Consider the following 24266-nt stretch of genomic DNA (forward strand, 5'->3'; position numbering starts at 1 on the left):
ATTAAACATGTGTAGGAAGGAACAGCAGATGCTGGTTTACACCGAAGATAGTCACAAAATACTGGAGTAACTCAGCGGGACAGGCAGCATCTCTGGATAGAAGGAATGGGTGACGTTTCGGGGTCGAGACCCTTCTTCAGACTGAGAGTCGGTGAGAGGGAGACACAGAGATATAGAAGGGTAAGGTGTGAAAATGAGACAACAAAGGAGACGAAGGTCAAAGGAAATGTAGAATAGATCATTGTTAGCTAGGGGAATGTGACAACGAAGCATGCAAAGAATACATTTAATCAGAAGGACAGTCAAACTGGTCGCAGCACTGGTTTGGGGGAGGGATGGAGAGAGGGAACGCAAGGGTTGCTTGAAGTTAGAATTCAATATTCGTACCACTGGGTTGTAAGCTGCCCAAGCAAAATATGAGGTGCTATTCCTCCAATTCGTGTTGGGTCTCACTCTGACAGTTGTGGAGGCCCAGGACAGAAAGGTCAGTATGTGAATGGAAGGAGGAGTTAAAGTGTTTAACAACCGGGAGATCATGTAGGTTTAGGCGGATTGAGCCGAGGTGTTGGCGAAACGATCGCCGAGCCAGCGCTTGGTCTCGCCGCTATATAGGAGTCCTATATATCAGACTCTACGCGATGATCGCCAAATAAGCTCTGCACTACATATATACACATACTGAACTCTTTTTCCCCCCCTTTATTATAATGTTTACAGAGTACTATGTTTACATATTCTGTTAAGCTGCTGTTAGTAAGAACTATCTGGGACATATGACAATAAAACACTGTTGACTCTTGGAAGATTTATTTACATGGATGGGTTTAAACTAAACAGTGGGGGGGGGGAGTCAACAACGTGGAAGCGTATGCGTGCAGTTAACGGGAAAGAGGGTGTAGGAAAGGTCACGTTTAAACTAACAGGGCAGGGGGATGGGATCTAATGTAAGGAGACAGTGGGCCATAAAAGGAGGACAGAAGCAAAAGGTAGAAGGCAGATAAGAAAAACAAACCTGAAAGCTGTGTGCCTTAATGCAAGGAGTATTCGTAATAAGCAGGAACGGGGTACCGATTTTAGATGATCAGTCATGATCATATTGAATGATGGTTCCGGCTCGAAGGGCCGAATGGCCTACTCCTGCACTATTTTTCTATGTTTCTATTCAGTACTTCAGGTGTGACTTTGCCAAAGCCAATTGCACACAAAACTTCCTTACCCTTGTAATAAAGGCGATATTCCCATTGATTTCCTAATTGTTTGCTAATTAATATTTACTTCATATGATTAAAGGCATCTATAATCTGATAAATAATATTATTTAATAGATTATAAATTTCTCGCACTGTAAAATATATTGTTTCCTATTTCTTCACGTATTCCATCCCACTGGTTCACAACTTATCATTGGAATCATTTATGCCTTCATAACAGCTTATTTTCTACCTATTTCAGTGAACATACTCATTAGACACTGTCTCTTATCTATGTCATTGACATAATAAATTACTATGAATATTCTATTTATATCTATTGTATTTTTCCCCTTGTGAAGAACAAATTTCTCAGTGAAGTTCCCCACACAGAATAACTGCATATAATAGAACCTGAGCCTTAAATGCTGGATTGAATTTCCCTTCCTTGGGTGGGATTTGACCTTTTGAAAACAGCAATCACGTTGGTAGGGAAATTCTGAATATGATCGTTGAAAAAAATGAAATTGTTACAGTGAAAACTTCCTGAATTTAACCCGTTGTATGATCTCATGAATTTTAAAAGTGTGAATCTTGAAAAAAATTACTTATTTGACTTTAAAATGACACCTTTGACTCGTGTAAGATGTCATAATGTATTTTTAGAGAACCATTAAGTATTTTAACTTGAAACAAATGTATGTACAGGTCATCTCACGTAAAGAACCAATTCCATTTTCACAAACCTCTATAAATTGATTTAATTCGTAAGTCACAAAATGTACAAAGCCCCCTAACCATACCTCCACAGTATTATAATTACATTAAAAGCGCACAAGACTGATAAGAGAACAATTAGGAGAAGTAGATGGAAAGAAGAAACTAATTATTCTGTTCATAGAGGCAAATGTGTTTATGTATGTCAGACTTTTGAAATTAATAATGTTATGGGAAGTTGTGTCGGCATGTCCATAAATTGGGTTTTCACAACCTGTGGATGACCTGTATTTTTTTTTTAAGTGTGATGAGTTGCTTTATAATCAAGTGGACCACAACATTTTACTAAACTAACAAATATCCAATACATCACTGTTTGTACACAGTGTGTACCTCCAATACATCACTGTTTGATGAGTGATGCATTGGGAGAAAATAAGTTACTGAGTGTCTCATTTTCTCCCAGTCTGTAAGGATAACAAAAGTCATAGCACATAAGGAAGCCCAATATTGGTCCTGTTGAGTCCAGGCTGGTTCTGTGCAAGAACAATTTAGTTTGTCATATGTTTTTTTTTTAAAGTTTCTCTCTTTCAGTACTTCTCCAATTCTTGTCTGCTTCCATTTCTTGCACTTCAGTACAGTTCAGATTCTTGCAACCGGCTTAGATTAAAAAAACACTTTTTCCCCTGACACTTTAGGTTCTTTAATTGTTTAAATTTGTGCTTTGTTTTCTATTTTTTGACCTTGCAACCATTAAGAGAAGTTTTTCTCTACACCATATGATATCAAGTACCTCTGTTAGACATCTATCATCCTCTGTTTTGAAGAATGTTACTGAATTCAACCCATTAATAATACCATGTATTTTTATTTTCTTGAAGGAAACTGCTGAAGGTCCCTAATGTCTGAAGATGACAGCTGATTGCTGTCTACGTAGCTGATTCAAAACAAAATCTGTAGCAAATACTGTTTCCTAACTAATTGGACAGCACTTATAGTCGTCTCAATTTTGGAAGCACATGGTGAGTTTTTGAAATTTGATTTGAAAAGTACATATACACATGGAACACTTCAAGTTCAAGTTCACATTTATTGTCACATGCACCATTGGTGCAGTGAAATTTGAGTTACCATATAGCCGTATGAATAAAAAGAACACAATACACAATAGAGTTTAACATAAACATCCACCACAGTGGAATCAACAATTCTGTGATGGAAGTCAATAAAGTTCAGTCATGTTCCTCTTTGTTCACCTGTGGTCGGGGCCTTTGAGCCCTCCGCAGTCGCCGCTATGGACGGCCCGATGTACAAGCCCTCTCGCCAGGATGATGGAAACTCCGACGTCGGAACGGATCAGAACACATTCTGCGGCTAGCAGTTTCCGAATCGGCCACTTCTGGAATCATGGCTGCAATAACAGAAGGTTATGTTGATATCAGCACATAAATTGGTTTGAGGCCAAATGTATGTGAAGGAAGTTTCATTAAAGCCAAATAGCAATAGTACATTGCTTCCAGTCTTTCAGTAAATTGTTTAAATAGCCTTTCATCTATACAATCTTGGGAATTTAACATAGATTCCTCAAACATGGTCCCATTAGTAAATGCATGGTTGCCACTCAGCAGTCTACCGTTTCCATCTTGGCAAATATGATCAGCAGTAAGTATAAACAAGGAATTGACTGATTGATAAGCTTTGCGATCATGCCACATTTGCTCACTGAGATCTGGAAACTCCTACTATAAACTCCTATTAATTATAAAATGGCAATGTTTTATGTTCAGCTGATTCATAATGTAGTCAATGGTCGAGTCTAGCATAATACATATTTTCAAATGTGCAAAAACTGTATCGGTATAACTTAATCAATTTGATAATTTAAACTAGATTAGTTATTATAACACTAAAAATGATCTATTAATTAAAAGTCTATTGGATCCAAGAGAAAATCGTAATTAGATCGAAAACTGTCTCACTGACGGAAAAGAAAGGTTAAAGGCATCTCGTGGCAATGAAACTGTGATCACCAGTTGATGAGAAGTGATGAGAAGTTCCCCAGTCTTGGTTCCTGGTATTGGCAGGTTGGGGAGGGTGCTGTGGCTGTTCAATGCTGGGATGTAGTGCTTGGGAGTGCTTGGGGATTGTTGGTGGAGACTGGCAGTGGCTGCTTCGCTTGATGACAATTCACTGGTGTCTTTGGATGTGATGAAAGGCATTGCCTCCCCTCTCTTTTTATCACTACTTGGCTCTCTACAGCATGGAGATATCTGTATTTTCACAATTCCATTGTGCCGAGCAATGTCCACCAATACTCTGCCAGCTTTGATACAGACCCATATCTCAGCAACCAGCAACTCCATCACTCGGCTTGGGTTGTCCATTACCAGTCTTCACGGGCAGCCATTACACATTATGTCAGAGGCTCACTCCACAGAGGATAATGAGATCACTTTTGTTTCATAGTTGAGGGAGTGCCAGTAAATTATACGAACAGTAGCTGGGACAGCAGCATCCCTCAGCGCAGCAGCTGTCATTAATATGTAGTCATATAAAATGCTATGTCCTACTGATTCCACTAGTGCTCTTTTTTTCTCCATTACAGCTCATGGAGTACAAAAGGCATGATTGGTTTTTTTTGGGGATTTTGAGAGAATGCAGATGCAGTGCAAAGGCTCAGGTAAACTGGAGTTTGTCAATAATCGATTTCCCTGAATGTTTTATTTTGACCCCAGTAAAGAATATGCAGGACAGATTTTGCAGTAGTCACTGAACAATTCATTATATTTTATGAACAAGTGTTTTATTTTTAAATTAAGCAACTTTCATGTCTTTCAATTTTCAGACAAATTACCATGGAATCAGTTGTTGAATCTCATCAAGATGGTAGTGTGACGGATTCAGTGACCGACAGTGAATCTATCCAATTACAAGCTCACAATTCCCAGATTCAGATCCCCACTATTGCACAGGTAACATAACAGGAATCATTTAACATATAAAGGAGATTGAATTTGCGGAGTTGACGTGAGATTGGGGTGTGACCACAGGGAAAATCCCCAACCTGCCCCCATCACTTTCTGGTTATATAAAAAAAACATCTAATGCCAGAAAAGCATTATTGTGCTGTCATGTGCTAAATATTATTTGAGGGAATCTATTTTATTTTGCTTACTGAGGTTACAGTTGTAGTCTGAGGTATTCAAGAAATATTTTAGTGCATTGATGTATTCACCCCCTCTCCCCATCCATGTGCCTTGAGGCACCCTGGTGTCCCTTGATTACCCTCCTCTTCTCCCCCCCCCCACCCGTTTACTTTTTTTCCTCTTATTTTCTATTTATAAGGCATCAATGTGATCCAGAAGGGTCACAATCAATTGCAATTAGAAAATTAAAAAATGTTTTGATGCCTAAGATTCAATGGCCGCTATTGGGGAACATTGCCATCCATTTCACTTACTCTAATTAAGAAGCACATGAGGTAAGAAATTGAATGTTTGCTCCCTTACAGATAATTTTAGGCTTATTATTGGCACATTTACCGAGGTAGAGTGAAAAGCTTTGTTTTGTTGGCTATCCAATCAGATTATGCTATAGATAAATACAATCTAGTCAAACATAGGTACAATAGGCAGAGCAAAGGAGAAGATGTCAAATTTAGTTCTCGGCAAAGTAACAGTTCCATGGACAAAGTCCAATGTCCACAATGGGGATGCGATGAATCGGACAGTACCTTAGCTTGTGGAAGGACTATTCAGAAGCGTAATAATATCGGGAAAAATGGGAGCAGGGAGAAGGAATGACCGGGGTGGGACAAGTCCTTGATTATGTTGGCTGGTTGTCCAAGCCAACGTTAAGTGTAGATGGAATTGAAGGTGGGAGTCTCGTCTATGCGTTGGGCTGGGTTACATCTTGAAATCTGCAATATCTTGTGATGTTGGGTAAAGCTGTTCCCAAACCGGGCTGTGAAGCAACCTGATAGTATCCATTCTATGGTGAATCTTTTGAAGTTTACAAGCATTATTGGAGACTTGCCAAATTTCCTCAGTTACTCAACTTGCTAAGTTGTTGTGCCCTCTTAGCTGTTGCATCAATATGGTTGGTCCACAACAGATCGTTGGCAATATTAATGCCAAGGAAATTGAAGCTCTCAACCATTTCCATTTCCTCACCATTGATGGTGATTGGGGCATATACTCCACCACGCTTCCTGAAGTTGATAACAAGCTCCTTCATCATGCTGACATTGAGAGAGAGATTGTTGTCCTGATACCATGTTATTAAGTTCTCTATCTTCTTCCTGTACTCTGTATCTCCTTCATATATTCCAGCAATTCCAAGATTCAAATCAAAATACATTTATATTCGTCCTTTAGAATTTGTGGCATTTGGTTATGTATATTTTCAATAATCCAGAAAGATGCAGATGCTGGACATCTGAAATAAAAACTTAAATACTGAAAACACTCGATAAATCAGGAAGGATTTGTGGAAAGAGGATTAGAGATTATGTTTCAGGTCAAATATTCTCAGTTGAATGGAGAAAACAATATAGTTTTAAGTTGCTGGGCTAGTTGGTCAGGACAAAGGAAATGTATCTGATAGGATGAGGTCAAGGTTGCTCTGATGTATTGTATATCATGTACACTATGTATATTATTTAGTTGATATAATGTATATATTGTGTATATATAGATACATAATGTACATTATACATGGCATACAGTATACAATACATAATGTATGTATTATTATACACATTATATCATGTACCAAATAATGAATCTGGTTATTAATGAGTTTGGTTAGAGAAAACCAACAGAGATATGCAAGAACAGTGAAATACAGTGAGACCTGTTGCAAAGAATTGCAATGAAAAAGTGAATGTCAGAAATGCCTAGGAGATAAAACATGCTTTGTGACGAGGAGGAGAACTGAGTTAATATTGTAGATAAATAATCTTGCAGCAGATTTTGATGAAATCAAAGGTGTTGAATTACCTGAAATTGTTGAATTCATTGTTGAATTTTGAAGACTGCAATGTGTCCAGATGAACAATGATTATTTATCCTCAAGTTTGTGTTGTGCCTCACTGGAACAGTTCAGGAGACAACAGACAGAGGTCAGAGTGGGGGTGGAATGGAGAATTCAAATAGAATTGGCAAATGAAAACTCAGTCAGCCTGGCAGACTGAAAGAAAGTACTCCATAAAGCGCTCACCCAATTAACTGTTTCTAGTATTTTTACTCGCGTGTTTTCCTTTTTCGACTAAATATCAGCTCCTTTTGTTTTAAAACTAAAAGTATTGTCTTCCCTGAAAGTTTTTCAAATTAAAGCTGGAAGTAGTTTGTGTATAGAGATTGCACCTTTCACAAAGTTTGTGCTGGTCGTAAAATCAGAAGTATTAAAAGCAATGTTGGCTATTTAATTTTAATAGCTTTTGTTTTCTGAAGGGAGAAGATTTGCTTTGATAGACACAAAGTGCTGGAGTAATTCAGCGGGTCAGATAGCATCTGTGGAGAAAAAGGATAGGTGACGTTTCGAGTCGGGACGCTTCTTCAGACTGATAGTAGCAGGTGGGGAGTGGGGTGAAGGGATGAAGAGACCAGGACCAATCGGGGCTGGCCACAGGCTGACCTCGGGCAGGGTGGTGCCCTGGTGTGCGCATTGTTGGCTAGGGAAGATGTGATCTCAAGAAGGATACACTGTGGTGAACTGTGGAACTGATTAAACTTAAACGACGGGCGGAGGAAGGGGCCATGGAGGGCTGAGGGGGGGCGATGGGGGGAGGGGAGTGTCGGTAGAAGTTACTTAAAATTAGAGAATTCAACGTTTATACCGCCGGGTTGTAAGCCACCCAGGAGAAATATGAGGTGCTGTTCCTCCAATTTTCTTTGGCTTTGCTCTGGCAATGCAGGAGGTCCAGGACAGAAAGGTCAGTATGGGAATGGGAAGGATAGTTGAATTGGTTGGCGACCTAGAGATCCCGTAGGCCTCGGCGGATTGAGCATAAGTGTTCAGCAAAACGTTTGTCAAGTCTATGTTTAGTCTTGCAGATGTACAGGAACTCACATCGGGAACACCGGATGCAGTAGATGAGGTTAGAGGAGGTGCATGTGAACCACTGTCTCACCTGAAAGGACTGTCGGGGTCCCTGGATGGAGTCATGGGCGGAGGTATAAGGACAGGTGATTCATCTCCTGCGGTTGCAGGGGAAAGTACCTGAGAAGGCGGTGGTTTGGATGGGAAGGGATTTGTGAACCAAAGAGTTGTGAAGGGAGTGGACTTGGCGGAAGGCGGAATGGGGTGGAGATGGGAAGATTTGATTAGTAGTGGGATCCCATAGGAGGTGACAGAAATGTTGGTGGATAATGTGTTGGATGCGGAGGCTGGTGGGGTGTTAGGTGAGAACCAGGGGACCTCTATCCTTGTTTCATCTGGGGGAGTAGGAGTGACAACAGAATGACAGGACATAGTGGAGATATGTGTGATGGCCCCAACTATGATGTCCCAGTGTGGAACACTGCATCTTGGGAGCAGATGTAGCAGAGACAGGACGAGAGAGTAGGCAATAACATCTGACATGGTGGGAAGACGTATCGTCCAGGTAACTCCCATCGTGGGAGTCGAAAGGTTTGTAATAGACATCAGTGGATAATCTGTCTCCTGTGATGGAGACCGAGAGATCGAGAAAGGAAAGCGAGTAATCCGAGATAGTCCACTGAATTTGAGGGCAGAGTGGAAGTTAGTGGTGAAGTTAATAAAGTCCATGTGTTCTGCACGGCTGCAGGAGGTAGTCCCCAAACGGTCGTTGATGTAGGGAAGAAAGAGTTGGGAGATTGGGGCAGTGTACACCTGGAATAAGGACTGTTTGACGTACCTGACAAAAAGGCAGGCATAGCTGGAGCCCATGCGAGTGCCCATGGCTACACCTTTGATTTGGAGAAAGTGGAAGGAGTCAAAGGAGAAGTTGTTGAAGGTGAGGACGTTCCGCAAGGCGGAGGAGAGTGTTATTAGCGGGAAAATGGTTGGGCCTTTGTTCCAGTCCTGGTGGGGGTTGGAGGTGCAGAGGGACTGAACGTCCATGGTAAAGATGATTGAACGGGGGCCTGGAAAATGGAAGTTATTAACGAGTTGAAAGGAGTTGAAGATTTGCTTTGTTTCATTTGTTAAAACGAAGTTCATGACTGACTTTTGATGTGAACTGAAACTGAGTTTTGACATGTCCCTACTTTGTACTCTGTTTCTTAGCATTTATTACCCATTGAAACCACTTCTGATGAAAGGTCATTGACTGGAAATGCAGACTCTGTTTCTCTGTCCACAGAAATTGCATAACCTGGTGAATATTTCCAGCATTTTCTCTTATCTGCAGTATTTTGCCTTTGAATACAAATTTAATTCTGATCTAGAACTTTTGTATTTGATCTGATATTTATGGTTTTGCTGTTGTATTTCACATTCAATGAAGGAAATAATTTTTATGATGCTGATTATTCCTGTGTTTCTATGATATTTAAAAAACATTCTTGAGAAATGTTAGGGTTGCTGAGAGATACAAGGAAACTGGTCCTTCGGCCCACTGAGTGTGAATCAACAATTTATACTAATTCTTAATTAATCCTCAATTAATTCAACTCCCATTCCGATTCTACGTACAAACTTGGGGCAATTTACGGTGGCCAATTAACTGATTGACCTGCACACCTTTGTGTCGGAGTAAACTGGAGCACCCAGCGGAAACTCATGCTGTTACAATGGGAACATGCAAATGCCCCACAGTACCTGAGGACAGGATTGAACCTGGGTCTCTTGTGCCATGAGGCAATGGGTCTACTAGCTGTGCCACTGTGCCACCAAAATAAAGGAAGGGTTTGCACAAAGAGTATAATTTTTTTAATTTTTTAATTAAAAATAAGCTATATTAACTTTTTTAGTTGAACACTCAAGATAAATGTTTATAAAAAATAATTTTGATGTTAAAATGTCAACTTTGAACTGGTCGTTCTGCTATAATGCAATAGTTGTGTTCCTAAGAAACCTTATGTTGTAGAAAATGAAAATAAAATGTCAATTCTGAGAGATTTTGTCAAATTGAGAGATCAATTTGGCCCATGTAATAAAATATGTTCCCTAATTTATCAATCTGGTTTTCTCCAAATTGCTTTTGTAGAAGAACTACGTTTACATTTTAATGCAATTTTTAATGGGAAATACTTAACTAACAGTATATTTTTCTTACCGTTTTTGCAGGTATCTGTTGCTGGTGGTCAAGTTTCTTCAGGATCTCAAGCTGTGCATGTTGTACAGTTGCCTTCTGGTCAGACAGTGCAGGTCCAAGGAGTGATTCAGACTGCACAACCTTCTGTGATTCAGTCACCACAGATACAAACTGTTCAGGTTAGCTATGGTTTTACACCACTGAGTCTCCGCTTGGAAGTTGGTTCTCGGGAAATATCAACTTTTTCAAAATATATAATATAATCACTTGGAAGTTGGTTCTTAGGAAATAACCACTTTTTCAAAATGTATAATTTTGGGCTAAATTTTCACACTCGAAATATTGGTGATTTAAACTGTTAGATTAAAATGCAAATAAAAATTTGCTCTAAACCATTCCTTCCTCGGAGATTTAAAGTAAAAGTAAGTAAAATATCCACAAATAGCTTAAATGAGCAGTAGAGGATTGGAGCATGAGAAAAAGATGGAGCTTGGCTTATAGCCTTAGCCATCTTCTGCCATTCCATAACTTCATGGTTGATATTGCGATATTCCCCTGCAGTGGCCCCTTTCTCTCCATTTCCATAATATTTTAATATCTATCATCCCTGTTTTAACTATATTCAATGAACTCTTTGTTGAATTCAAAATATTCCAGCACATCTCAGCCTCTCATCTCCCATATAACTGACCCTTTTATTTTGAGATCTGGCTCCAGATACCTTAGCCACGGAAAAGATTAATTTCATATCTACCCTTCAAGCCCCTTATGAATTTGAATGCAAATACATTTCATTCTTCTGAGGATTTTTCTGCAATTGGAGCATGTTGCAGTTAAATACTCCTGAAGTAAAGGCTAATGTACCAATTGTCTTTTGTGACTTAAATTTTAATAATTCATCAACACTCAGTTTGCACCATTGAATAAGATCAGAACTTATCAGGCCTTTGGTTTCAGATCTCCTTATCCCTTGATATCTTTCGTACTCAATAATGTTTGATCTCATTCTTCAATACATACAATACTGAGCACCCACGACTCTCTGGGGCTGAAAATTTAAAATGTATTCTAATTTCCTGTAGATTCTTCAATAAAGGAAAACGGCTTGTTTTGGTTGGTTGTATGGAAATAATTTCCTCTGCTATTTGAGGAAGTAGATATGAATATTAAGACAAAGTATATTATCAGAAAATAATGTCATGGTAGTCTTGAAAAAAACAAGTAAGAAAACACATTGAAGCAACAGCCAACACTGCACTCCAACACCTCTTTTTCCTCAGGAGTGAGGAAATTCGGCAGGTCTCCAATGACTCTTCCAAGCTTCTACAGATGTATTGTAGAAAGCATAAACTGTTGGGATGCATCACAGTTTGGTTTAGGAACATCTCTGCCGACTGCACAAAATTACCGAGGGTTGTTGCCCAATCCAGTGCACAAACCAGCCTTCTCACCATTGACTCCATTTTCACTTCGCATTGCTTCAGAAAATCATCTAACTTGTACCACCCCGGTCAATCTACTTCTCCCCGCTTTCATTCGGCCGAAGATTCAAAAGCTTGAAAGCATGCACCAGCAGATTTGGGAACATCATCTTCCCCTCTGTTGTCAGGCTTCTGAATGGTCCTTCCATAAGTTAAGGTGTTGTCTAATTCACCTCTACTCCGTAGCAGACGTTGGACCTTGCCAATGGAACTGGTGCACTACAATTGTGAGAACTATATTCTGAACACTATATCTTTCCCATTAATACTTGAGTCTGGCTTGATTGTATTTATGTATGGCTTTATCTAATTTGATTGGATAGCATGCAAAACAAAGCTTTTCACTTTGTTTGTGTGACGACAATAAGCCTAAACCTAAGACCAGCCGACTTCTGTTAAGAAAGTAAGAAAGAAATAATCGAATTGTGACCAAACAAAATTACATTGTGGGAAAAAATGAATTAATGGTAGAGATCTGGATGTGAATTAAGGAAAACAGTGGCAGTTCCTGTTGAGCAAAAAGGAAAATTCACAGAATCCTGATTAAGTACTTTACTTGCAACATCAGAAACATTGGATTGAAAATCCTGTGATTTCTCAGTTAAAAAGAGAGACAGGATTAATTGAAGACCAAATTTCTATTATTGTACTTGGAAAAAGATTAGGAAGATGACAGTCACTGCAATATAAACAGTAGGTGGGTAGAAATCGCTGAAGTAAAGGGACTGTCCCACTATGGCGACCTAATTTGCGAGTTTAGAAGAGTTTGCGCTCGCCACAAACTCGCAGCATGGTCGATACGTGGTCCTAGGAGGTCACTGGAACTCTCCTTCATGCTCGAGCGAAGTTCCCGCATACTCGCGGCCTCAGTTTGGTTGAGGAAAAATTTTCAGCCATGTGGTTATAGGTAGTCGAGGTAGCCGTAGGCAATCTCCTTTACTGACCGGGCATCTTAATTGGCTCATGGGGGGAAAAAAACGTAAGCACGAGTTTTCAGAACCAAGAAAAAACGACCGGTAATGTTAATTGCCCGCTAAACTTTATTTAAAAGTTGTCTGGCTTCTTAAAAGTGTCTCCCCCCCCCCCCCCCCCCCCCACCTCTTATACAGGACTTATGCACACTGCCAGCCGTCTTACCTTACTGCTCATCGCGGTGTAAATTTCAGACAGCTCTCCCCCGCTTTCCCTGGCCCCCGCCTTTGCGATCTGTTTGTGTGTGTGTGCGCACTGACGGTCGATCCAGCTCGCAGTGTCATCGCTGACGGTCGATCCAGCTCGCGGTTTTTCAGGCGAGTGCCCTCGAGCTTGAAGGTCGAAGACAGTTGCTGAAAAGTCGCGTAAGTGGGACAGGCCCTTAACTAAATTGAAGGAACTTTACACACAATCAAGAAATACAAAGAAACTTCAAGATTGGAAGTAGAAATATTAAAATTATAATGCAATCATAAAAATAGGAATTTGAATAAATTGGAAACCTTCCAGAAGTGCAACCACCCACTTTGCAACAATAAAAAGTGTTTTTCCGCCCACTCAAAATTTCTGTAGCTTCCACAAAATTCCTTTTCCTTGGTACCTTACCAATCGGATTATTTCAAACAATTATCAGATTAAAATCACTACCACACTTTTTCTTTCCTTGATTAGTAACACTTAGCTGCATTATTTCCCTTTTGCCTATTCCTTTGGACGAATGAAATATTGATTTTGCAATCTTGTCATGCTTTCTCTGTAAAAGCTATTAAATCAAATCATTTATTTCTATTTATGCCTTAAACTCATATTTCTTGTTGGTAACGCTGCATGCAATTGGATAAAGAGTCCTCAAGTTGATTTATTTTCCTGCTTGTTCATGGTTCCAATTTCTGCTGCACATTTGCTTACGTTTTCTGCTTCCTTCAGATTATGTAAAACTTAACACCTGGCAGAGTTGGGCTTTTGCAGCTCTTTTGTGAGTGAGACTTCCTCTTTCCCATGTATTTTCTGCATTTCATTACACTGGGACTTAACATTTTGGTTTTCAGCACTGATGTTGGAGCTGCATAAAATAATTTTTTTAGTTTGTCATTTCCTCTTATCGAGTCCACATCACAAGATTAGAAATTGTTCAGCCAGAGCTGGACACAATTCTTGGCATCTGCATACAATGGCTTCTTGTGCGTAGTGGTGGAAGGATTGGTGGAAACGGGGCTGCGACGTGAACTTGACTTGACCCCGTTCATGTCACTGATGGTGGGATATCTGGTTATCCCAGGCAAATTTTGACCATTGTACAGGGCTGCCAACTCTTACGCATTGAGCGTGAGACTCACGCATTTTGCCCAATTCTCACGCTGATCACAAATTTATCACGCTCTGTCGTGAGAAATTCTGTGATCAACGAGAATTTCAAAACTAATATCAACTGCATGGGCCGCGGGTGTTGGAGAGCCGGGGCGGAGGGAGGGAAGGAAGCAGAAGCAGCGGCGGGGACAGATGTGGACGGGGAGCCGGAGCTGGCGAGTGTTTGCCGGGCTGGCGAGTCGCTCACTGCAGCTCCGGTCATGGAGCTGCCTATGTGCAAGAGTCCCGGGCCGTTGGAGGCGTCAGAAGCAAAGATACTAGAGCGGAGCTCTTTGGTCGGAAGCGTTGCGCCGCTGCGGTGAGAGTCTCTGTGCCAAATTCACCCTGGTGACCGGCATGGATCAGGCTGCGGCTCGGTGCATCCTGGAGGACAACCAGTGGCTGCTGGAAGTAGGTACCAAGCACTGTGTAGAAGCGGTGGGAGATAGTGGCCTTCAAATGGGAGTGATTGGAGAAAGCATCCTGCTTGCCTGCTAGATTTTCACTTACTGTAACTGCAGGAAAAATGGTCCCGATGTTGGGGGAGTTCAGAACCAGGGGTCACAGTTTAAGAATAAAGGGTAGGCCAGTTAGGACTGAGATGAGGACAACATTTCTTCACCCAGAAAGTTGTGAATCTGTGGAATTCTCTGCCATAGAAGGCAGTGGAGGCAAATTCACTGGATGTTTTCAAGATGGAGTTACATTTAGCTCTTGGGGTTAGCAAAATCAAGGGATATGGAGCAAAAACAGGAAAGAGGTACTGATTTTAGATGAACAGCCATGATCATATTGAATGGCAATGCTGGCTCGAAGGGCCGAATGGCCTATGCCTGCACCTATTTTCTATGTTTCTATGCTTGAGTATATGGCAATAAAACTCGACCACTTGATTTTGAAGCATTCATGCATGGTGGAGGTATAATTTAGTCATGGAGTGATACAGTGTGAAAACAGACCCTGCGGCGCAACTTGCTCACACCCACCAACATGTTCCAGCTATACTACCTGCCTCCATATCCCTCCAAACCTGTCCTATCCATGTATCAGTTTAACTGTTTCTTAAATGTTGGGATAGTCCCCTCCTCAACCACCTCCTATGGCAGCTTATTCCATGCGCCCACCACCATTTGTGTGGAAAAGGTTACCCCTTAAAAAGTTACCTCTTAAAAATACTTCAAACAAAAAACATTGAAATCATACTTCTACAATACATGATTTTAATACATCGAATTTCAAGAAGTCCCTACTGTGGGAGTGGTGAAACTCCCCCCCCCACCCACACCCTCCCCCCACTCGGTTGCTCCACTCCCTCGCCGGGTACCCCCAAGGCCAGTGATCAGTGATCGCTCAGCCCCCCTCCCCACTTTCAAAAATGCTCCGTGGCCCCTGGTCCAGATGTGAGCGGGGACCTGAGGCCTGTTGTCCATGATGTCTGGATCCCAATGCTCAGCACTTCGTGTTTCAGAGTTGGCTAATGTTATTGATTTGTAATTAGCCTGATTTGTAATTAGTTGACAAAACGTTAATTTATTAATCCGGAATAACCAGGGGGGTGGGATAAGTGTAATATTAAAATGACATGCCAGATGTCAGGCTGTCTGTCACAACATACTGCCCCGATAACCATTATTTCCTTCAGTTAATTATTGGGAAGGTAGCACTATTGTCATTTACCACTCAACTATTATGTTTGTTTACCTCACTGACTATTTCTAACGCCCCCTCCACAAATTCCTTTGACAGGTTAAATAGAAATGTCCCCAATCTCGTTGTTTTATTAATTGAACACGTGGATGAACATCCTCAAGGAGTGTAATCAGATGGAAACTGATTCAGATGCGATGTTTAAGAGCTTGTTCAAAGAAGGGGCATATTTTAAAAGAGTGACAGAGTTACTCAGGGGAATGTGTGAGGAGGTTATTATTTGTCTTTAGTTTTAGTTTGAACCAAAGACATCTGAAGATTCAAAGTTTAATATAGTAATTGTGCTGATACTGACACCAACCACCCACGTAATGAATATCATCCATTCCGGAGATTTTATTTTTTCTGATGCCATTTAAACTTCACTTGGATTTCAATCACTTCAATATAAAAGTAATTGGGAATGGGGAGCATTGGAACAAAAAATTGCCCTTGGTACATATATTAACTGTAATACAATAATGTATGTATGTTGGTAGGTGCAATCAAAACAAAGTTCTTTTTATCATTGTTGTGTTATGAATACCACAGAAAATATTATGTACTCGCAAGATCACATTTAATAGAATAATATTGCTTAAATATATAGTTATTGGACTTTATTTCGGTAAAGTCCCAGCTGAGAGGAAGACATCAAAATAGTGAAAATATTGGGGGTGAAAATGACTTCAGGACAGTTTGTTAGGAAAATGAAGGAAATGGTAACAGAATACTTACACAGCTGAGTGAGTATCATTTTGTGGATGAGAAATTGTGTTCAACCAATTGATGACTTATTTGACAAAATAACTAGCATGTTAGATAACAAGGAAGCCAATGGATGTAGCAAATTTTGTTCGACAAAATTTGGTCCGTGAAGTGTCCCATAAAAGATTACCGCATTAGATAAGCACCTGTGGACTTGAACGTAATAGGTTAAGTGGATGGCTTCGCTCCATCGGGCTTGGTCTCGCAATTTCTCACTCCCAACTCTCACCCAATGTTGGCAGCCCTGCTTCACAGAGCAAGTGATGATCATTCATTGCCAATGTTAAGTGGATATTATTGCTTTTAAATTAAATTGACTGATGGAACTTTCTGGCTCCTCTATTCGTGCCCCATGCAGGCCTTTGAACTCCACTTCATTTGACTTTTTCAGTATATCATCTGTTTCTTGTACTCATTGGGGGTTTCTCTAATTGTCTGTGTTATTATCTTTACCATTTTGCTGTGTGGCTGGAAATTAAATTGTGTTTTATTAGATTACACCTCAATCTGTTTTCTGAGAGTTTATTTGGTTTTCACAATAAGTTCTGGTTTATTGCTGTGAATCTTTTGTTATTCTTCCATGTGCCTCATTTATAATACCTAGACCAGGAATATGGACAACACTTCCAAGTTAGTGGCAGTTTTGATCTATTGGAAAATATTTGGGCAGAATACACCTTTATTGAATCAGCAAGGAGACATTACAGTCATTTTGGCTCCCATGGCCATTTTGACTTTTCTACTTTTTGAATATTTATGGAAATCAAGGAATAGGAGAATAATGCAGAAATGTGGCAATCTTACTGAATGGCATTGCAGGTGTGATTAGTCCCTGGCCTACATATCCTTATGCTCATGAAGATTACTTTGAGTGCCTAGTAATACATGTATCAATGTTATATTTTTCAATATTATGTACTCCAATCTTCCATATAGTTAAGAAAGGTTAATATAAAATTAAAGGTGCCATTATAAACCCATTTTAATGAAAAATGACTGGGATTTCTTTGAACAAAATTTAATCTTTGCTTGCAATTAGATGAACAAAGAGTCTTTGGGTTACAAGGACTTTAAATGGAGATCCCTCTGAATTTTGGCAGTCTTTTTTTATATGCAAAAAGTTTATTCCGAATGTTTGTTACTATTATTGTTGATTTGCATCTATGTTCACAGGTAGCTACAATAGCAGAAACGGACGAATCGGGAGATTCTGCTGAGATTGTGACTGATTCTCAAAAACGAAGAGAAATCCTATCCAGACGACCATCATACAGGTATGATATTTAATTATTTTTTATAGATATCTGCCTTGTTATCTCAGTCTTTTAGTTGTGTACAAAATAAATGAAGGCTCCAGGCTGGTTTTGTGGTGTTTGAACTGTAATTTCCAAATGGGAATATTGCATATTAGATCAACGTGTATTGTTTAAGAAGGAACTGCAGATGCTGGAAAAATCAAAGGTAGATAAAAATGCTGCAGAAACTCAGCGGCTGAGGCAGCATCTATGGAGCGAAGGAATAGGTGACGTTTCGGGTCGAGACCCTTCTTCAGACTCTTCTATCAACGTGTACGATCACTTTGTATTTATTTTTGAGAAAAATATTTTTCTGAGTTCTGAAGAATGAAAGCTGCCTTATTCTGGGCCGCTTACATGTTTTGCAGTTTATAGCTAAGAATGGCTTTCAGAGTTTTGTAAGAACTTATCAAAATAGCTTTTCAAGATGTGGTTAATTGTTTGTGTTCAGAGATGTTAACAGATTTTTTTCAATCAATGAAGAATTGCTCAGTAGATATCAATAATACATTGATTTACTTTGAAGCTTTTCACACAATGAAACCCGCCCACTGCAATTTACTGGTGAATTATCAAGCACAATTTGCAAATGAGTCAAGAGGAGCTTGGTCAAAATAGATGAAGTTCAGCAAGAAATTTCCAGAGTTTGGAACCCAAGTGTTTGAAGGCAAGGCTATTAAGAATTAAATTACGTTAAAACATTGATCTAAATTCTAGGCCAGAATTGGTAGAGGGCCAGGATTATGGAGGCCTGTAACAGTGGATTGGTGGTATCCCGTAGTCCACTGTTGTCAGTGCTGGGTCCATTGTTATTTGTTATTTATATAAACTATTTAAATGCAAATGTGGATGGAATGGTTAGTAAGTTTGCGGATAACATCAAATTGGTGGTTCAGTGGCCAGTGAAGATTATTATCAATGATAATAATTGTAGGTTTCTTATAGAAACCTACAAAATTCTTAAGGGGTTGGACAGGTTAGATGCAGGAAGATTGTTCCCGACGTTGGGGAAATCCAAGGGGTCAAAGCTTAAGGATAGAGGGGAATTCCTTTAGGACCGAGATGAGAAAAACATTTTTCACACAGAGAGTGGTGAATCTCTGGAACTCTCTGCCACAGAAGGTAGTTGAGGCCAGTTCATTGGCTATATTTAAGAGGGAGTTAGATGTGGCCCTTGTGGCTAAAGGGATCAGGGGGTATGGAGAGAAGGCAGGTATGGGATACTGAGTTGGATGATCAGCCATGATCATATTGAATGGCGGTGCAGGCTTGAAGGGCCGAATGGCCTACTGCACCTATTTTCTATGTTTCTATGATTACAATAGGATCTGGATTAACTGAGGCAATGGGCCGTGGAATGACAGATGAAGTTTAATCTGGATAAATCTGGACAAAGTATTGCGTTTGTTAAGACATACCAGAAGGCAGGAGAATGGGGTTGAGGGGGAAAGATAGATCTGCCTTGATTGAATGGCAGAAAAGACTTGATTGGCAGAATAGCCTAATTCTGCTCCTCGAACTTAAGAACATTACCAGTCAAATGATGACATTTAACATCGATCGTATGGATAAAAATCTAATTGTCTTTTAGTAGCCATTTGTTACTGGAATTTGGCAATAACTAAATCAATGTATACTGCATTTACACAATTATTTATGAAATATTTTGTGTAAATTGACTAAAGATTTATGAGCTATGCATGTCAGATTCCACTTTAAAATTAATAATTGTATCAATCAAAGGAGAATATGTTACCTTCCTAAATGTGTAATTTAATTGAAATTAATATTGCACAAAATTATTATGTGGAACAAAAATATCTTGTTTAAAATGTGACCTGATTTCAGTTTTGTCATTAAGCAAGTTTTCCAAATTCATTAAAATCATGATGTGTTAGCAAAAGTAAATTGGCTCCTGCATGTTGCTGATAATGTACATGATTTAAGAATGCTTTTGGTGACCTCATAATAACTTCCAGTGTACATTGATGACGTGTAACAATTGATCATTTAAACCACGTTAGAGATTCTTAACAGTCAATCTGCAGTGCTTCAGGACCGTACTGGGACGAGAGAAAATTAATCTGTGTTACATGAGGTGTGGAGCTACAACTATTGTTTTCTGAATGAATTGTAGAACAGGAAGATGATAAATCTATTTTGTGGGAATACAAAAATTGGGATGAGTGATATTAAAAATGAAGCATGCTTACTTTTAGATTATCTGCTGCATATAATCATTCTTCAAGAGAAGGCTGGATTATATGAGTAGTTGGAGGATTATACATCATAGTTTTTAATTTATATGGCGCGTCCTTTGGATGTACAACTTGTTCTGTACTAACTTGATTACAAAATAGATTCTGGGCAATGTGCAATATTTGTAACCCGTTCTTCGTTGCCTTTGAGAAGGAAGTTGTAGATCACCTCCTTGAATCATTTGCTGAAATTGCTTCCACATTGCTGTTATGTAAGAAGTTTATGGTTATGTGGGATACTGTAACAGAAGAAGCATTTTCTTTGAGTCCTGGTGAATTGGGAGTAAAACTGTCAGGTACTGGTAATCCTAGGGTCTAGTTAACCTTGTTTGTTCAGCTGCATGTTTGAGAACCTTATGTAAAAACAAGGAACTGCAGATGCTGGTCCATACCAAAGATAGATACACAGCATTGGAGTAACTCAGCAGGTCAGGTAGCATTTCTGGAGAAAAAGGATGGGTGGCGTTTCTGGTTGGGCCCGTCCATCTTTTTTTGTCCAGAGATGCTGCCTGACCCACTGAGTTACTCCAGCACTTTGTGTCTATGTTTGAGAACCGTGACTGATTTTGTGCAGGGCATGCTTTATATCTACCGATTTAAATATAAATCTATGCTGCCCATTTCCAAACTCGTGCTTTGTCGGCCATTTACAGTCTCTATACTTTATAATTCTGCCACCTTATGCATTTCTGATTTTCAAACCTTAACCAGTGAAGGCAATGCTTTCAGCTATGTAGTATCTAACTTTGAAATTGCTTTCCATTACATTCAATTTTTCTTAAAGTGTTCCTTAATTTCATAATTCTAAACAAACCTGCAGACATCTCCCATGATATCTTTTGGTTTAGTTCAGTGTTATTTTGTTTGTTCATGCTTATGTGAAGTGCATTGAGATATTTTACGTAACTACCTATATAAATGCAAGCTTTTGTTGTACCACAAAGTTCTCAGTTCCTGTTAATGTGGATTACTGTCATGATTAAGGTATTTCAAATCATGATGTGGACTATATTCAATCACTTTGTTCTATTGAAGAGCAAGGAGATTCAACTGCATTGAATCTCCCTTCAATAGCAAGAAGTGAATGAAATTGGGACAGTTTATTGAACGCTTCTGTTTTGGAAAATCTTTATATTCACATTGATCATATATCTTTTCCTCAGTTAATATTGTTATTTTAAATTGTTATTTACATTTTTTTATGCAACAATGTGAACCTGTAGTGCTGCAAGACCACAGCTGCAGTAGAATCCACAAAATTAGATTGGTAGCAGTGTTATATAGCTGTAAAGGTGCCTTTAGGCTAATTCAGTGGCCATATTTTTATGGTTGTCCTTCATCTTAACTAAAATCATACCACATTCAGTTGAGAATAATACCAGACAATCAGTCGATTAAGTAAGAAGTGTAGATTCTTCCTGACCATTTTTAATTATGGTAGAATGCAACATGAATGCCAGTAATTAAGGTTAAAATATCAACTACTGGTTTACTTTCTTGTGTTATCCTTTCCTAAGAGTCAAAACAGTTTGATTCAATGCACTTTGTGAATTTCAGATCTTTTCCAGCTATTGGAAACAATGATGTGTGTTTGGAAGCCTTTCGCTGTCTGAAACAATTTGTTCAGTGTATTTATGCATCCTGGTCAATGATAAAGTTAAATGCTGAGAATCAATGAGTTAGCCGTATTAATTTCAGATTGAACATTTGTTTATTTGTAGTTTTGGCTTCTTGTTTTGTGGAATTGCAGTTTAATGATAAAGAACCATAGTTATGATTTAATAATGAATAAAATTGTTAGTTCTTATATCATAATGTTCTGATAATGTTATTTCAGAAAAATCCTAAATGAATTATCTTCTGATGCACCTGGTGTTCCAAAGATTGATGAAGAAAAATCTGAGGAAGAAGGGGCAACAGCTGCTATCACTACAATGGCAGTACCAACTTCTATCTACCAGACGAGTACTGGTCAATACAGTATGTCCTGCTATTTCATCTCACTATCTTTTTTATTATCTTGGGGGGGGGGGGGGGGTGCGAGGCGAGTGGGGAAGTGGATGGTGACCTGTTGATCTCATTCACAGTCTGATCAATATCCTATCGAGATCAAAATCAGATTGCTGTTCCATCTCCTCTTCTAGGGTTTATGCCAGTTGAGATGTGGTCATGGTTCTCGTATTTTCGATAGCATAATCTAGAGACCATTTAATGTAGGCTCATATTGTGATTATTTGTTCAGTTTCTTAGTTATGATCAGAATTCCAGTTTGTCATGAAAATTTATCTTGACAATTTCTTTGACATGCCCGAAAATGTTTCTACTTATGTCTACTTGTTTTGATCTGTTTCTTTTTAGTTGCAATCGCGCAAGGTGGAACTATTCAGATTGCAAATCCAGGAGCTGATGGTGTGCAAGGATTACAGACACTTACCATGACAAATGCAGGAACACCTCAGCCTGGGACAACCATTGTGCAATATGCTACACAGTCAAGTGATGGGACACAACAGTTTTTTGTTCCAGGCAGCCAAGTCGTTGTTCAAGGTATGAGAAATTGATTTATTTGGCAAGATGATAATAAAGTGGTGTTCTTAAGAAAAACTATTTTAGAAATTCAGAATTTTGTTCAGAGAATCTGCTGTCTTAAAAGACATAATTTAGATCTGAGTCATCCAAGTCTAGCTTGGTGTGATATACTCACAATATTATGGAATGTGCCTTCAATAGATAAGTGCAGCCAGTTAGGAAAGGGATATTTGAACGTGGATTATAATCATAGAGATATGCACCAAGGAAACAGGTCCTTCAGCACATTGAGTCCATGCCGATTATCAAGCACATTAATGCCACTCAATTGTTTCAATTCAGATTCCAAACAACTCCTTACACATTCCACCACTCATCTTCACACCAAGGGCAACAAACTCTGACCAAATTAGTCTATACACCAACACATTTTTGAATGTCAGAGGAACCTGTAATACCCAAAAGAAACCCAAATGTTAAGAGGAAAAACGTGCAAAATCTACAGACAGTATCGGAAGGTACACAAAATGCTGGAGAAACTCAGCGGGTGCAGCAGTATCTATGGAGCGAAGGAAATAGGCAACGTTTCGGGCTGAAACCCTTCTTCAGACTTCCTTCGTTTTTATTTTCGCTCCATAGATGCTGCTGCACCCGCTGAGTTTCTCCAGCATTTTTGTGTACCTTCGATTTTCCAGCATCTGCAGTTCCTTCTTAAACACAAGACAGTATCTGAAGTCTAGATAGTGCCCGGGTTGTCGTAGTTGCCAGACAGCAATGGACAGCAGAAATTCTTGACATTTAAATATTTTATAAAGCTAATAATACTGTAAAACTATTGGATTGTTTTAAATATATACCCAGTTAACAAATGCTGTTAACAAGGGGAAGGGCATATATTCCCTTAATATTTTGACCTGTGTAATCTCAGACACATCATGCCTGACTTTTAATTGTCTTTAAATCATAGTTATACAGCATAGAATGTGGAAACCTGTAGCTTTCCATGCTGTGATGCTTCCTCGTGCTCATCTCAATACTAATTTTGAGAAGACGAAGACACAAGGAACTGTATATGCTGTTATCTTGTGTAAAACACAAAGTGCTGGAGTAACTCAGCAGGTCTGGAAGGATCTCCGGAGAACATGAACACGCGATGTTTCAGGTCGGGACCCTAAAGAGTCTGAAGAGGGGTCTTGACCTGAAACGTCTACCAATTTTGAGAATATCTGCCTCCAAAGACCCCTCAGTGCAATCAAGATTTCCGTCACCGTGGGAATTTTTTTCCACAAATTCCCTCTAAATTTCATGCTCCTTAACTTAAATCACTGTTTGATTATGGACACCGTTTTCTCAGGAGGAAAAATTTCTCATTGCCTGCATCCCATAAATACTTCAATTGGATCTTCACTGAGAAAAGAGACGACCAATCTAATTTCTTATCAAAACTGAAATGCTCCTTTCCAGGCAACATCTTGGTAAATCTCTGCGTCATCTCCAGCACAATCAAATCCTTCATGTAATGTGCTGATCAAAACTATGTACCGCACTCTAACGTCCATCAAAATGCTAGTCGCGTAGTTATGTCGCATGGAAGCTTGTCCTTTGGCACCTCATCCATGCTGATTAAGGTGCATTCCTCAGGTGTTCCCAATTTGTGTGCGTTTGGCCCATATCACTCTAAACCTTCCCTATTCATGAACTTGTCCAAATGTCATTTAAATATTGTAATCTACCCACCTCTACCACTAGCTCTGGTTATTCCCTCCTTAAATCTATGCGCTCTATATTTAGACACCCCACAG

The 24266-nt window shown here is 39.4% G+C and overlaps 1 protein-coding gene across 7 annotated transcripts in view; it reads left to right on the top strand.

Moving 5' to 3' along the window:
* Window positions 1-24266, top strand: part of crem (cAMP responsive element modulator) — a 68991-nt gene that overhangs the window by 22073 nt on the left and 22652 nt on the right. For 3 of the 7 annotated variants that reach the window (XM_033042089.1, XM_033042072.1, XM_033042099.1), the window contains exons 2-8: window positions 2789-2929; window positions 4513-4587; window positions 4753-4879; window positions 10161-10307; window positions 17556-17656; window positions 21773-21915; window positions 22294-22482. In XM_033042089.1, coding sequence (XP_032897980.1) covers window positions 4763-4879; window positions 10161-10307; window positions 17556-17656; window positions 21773-21915; window positions 22294-22482 — 697 coding nt within the window. In that variant the 5' untranslated portion in view covers window positions 2789-2929; window positions 4513-4587; window positions 4753-4762. Of the gene's footprint in view, window positions 1-2788; window positions 2930-4512; window positions 4588-4752; window positions 4880-9158; window positions 9250-10160; window positions 10308-17555; window positions 17657-21772; window positions 21916-22293; window positions 22483-24266 lie in introns of all 7 variants that reach the window. The other 4 variants (XM_033042109.1, XM_033042079.1, XM_033042119.1 and 1 more) reach the window with 3 other exon arrangements.

This window comes from Amblyraja radiata, chromosome 2 (genome assembly GCF_010909765.2).
Source record: "Amblyraja radiata isolate CabotCenter1 chromosome 2, sAmbRad1.1.pri, whole genome shotgun sequence".
NCBI lineage: Eukaryota > Metazoa > Chordata > Chondrichthyes > Rajiformes > Rajidae > Amblyraja > Amblyraja radiata.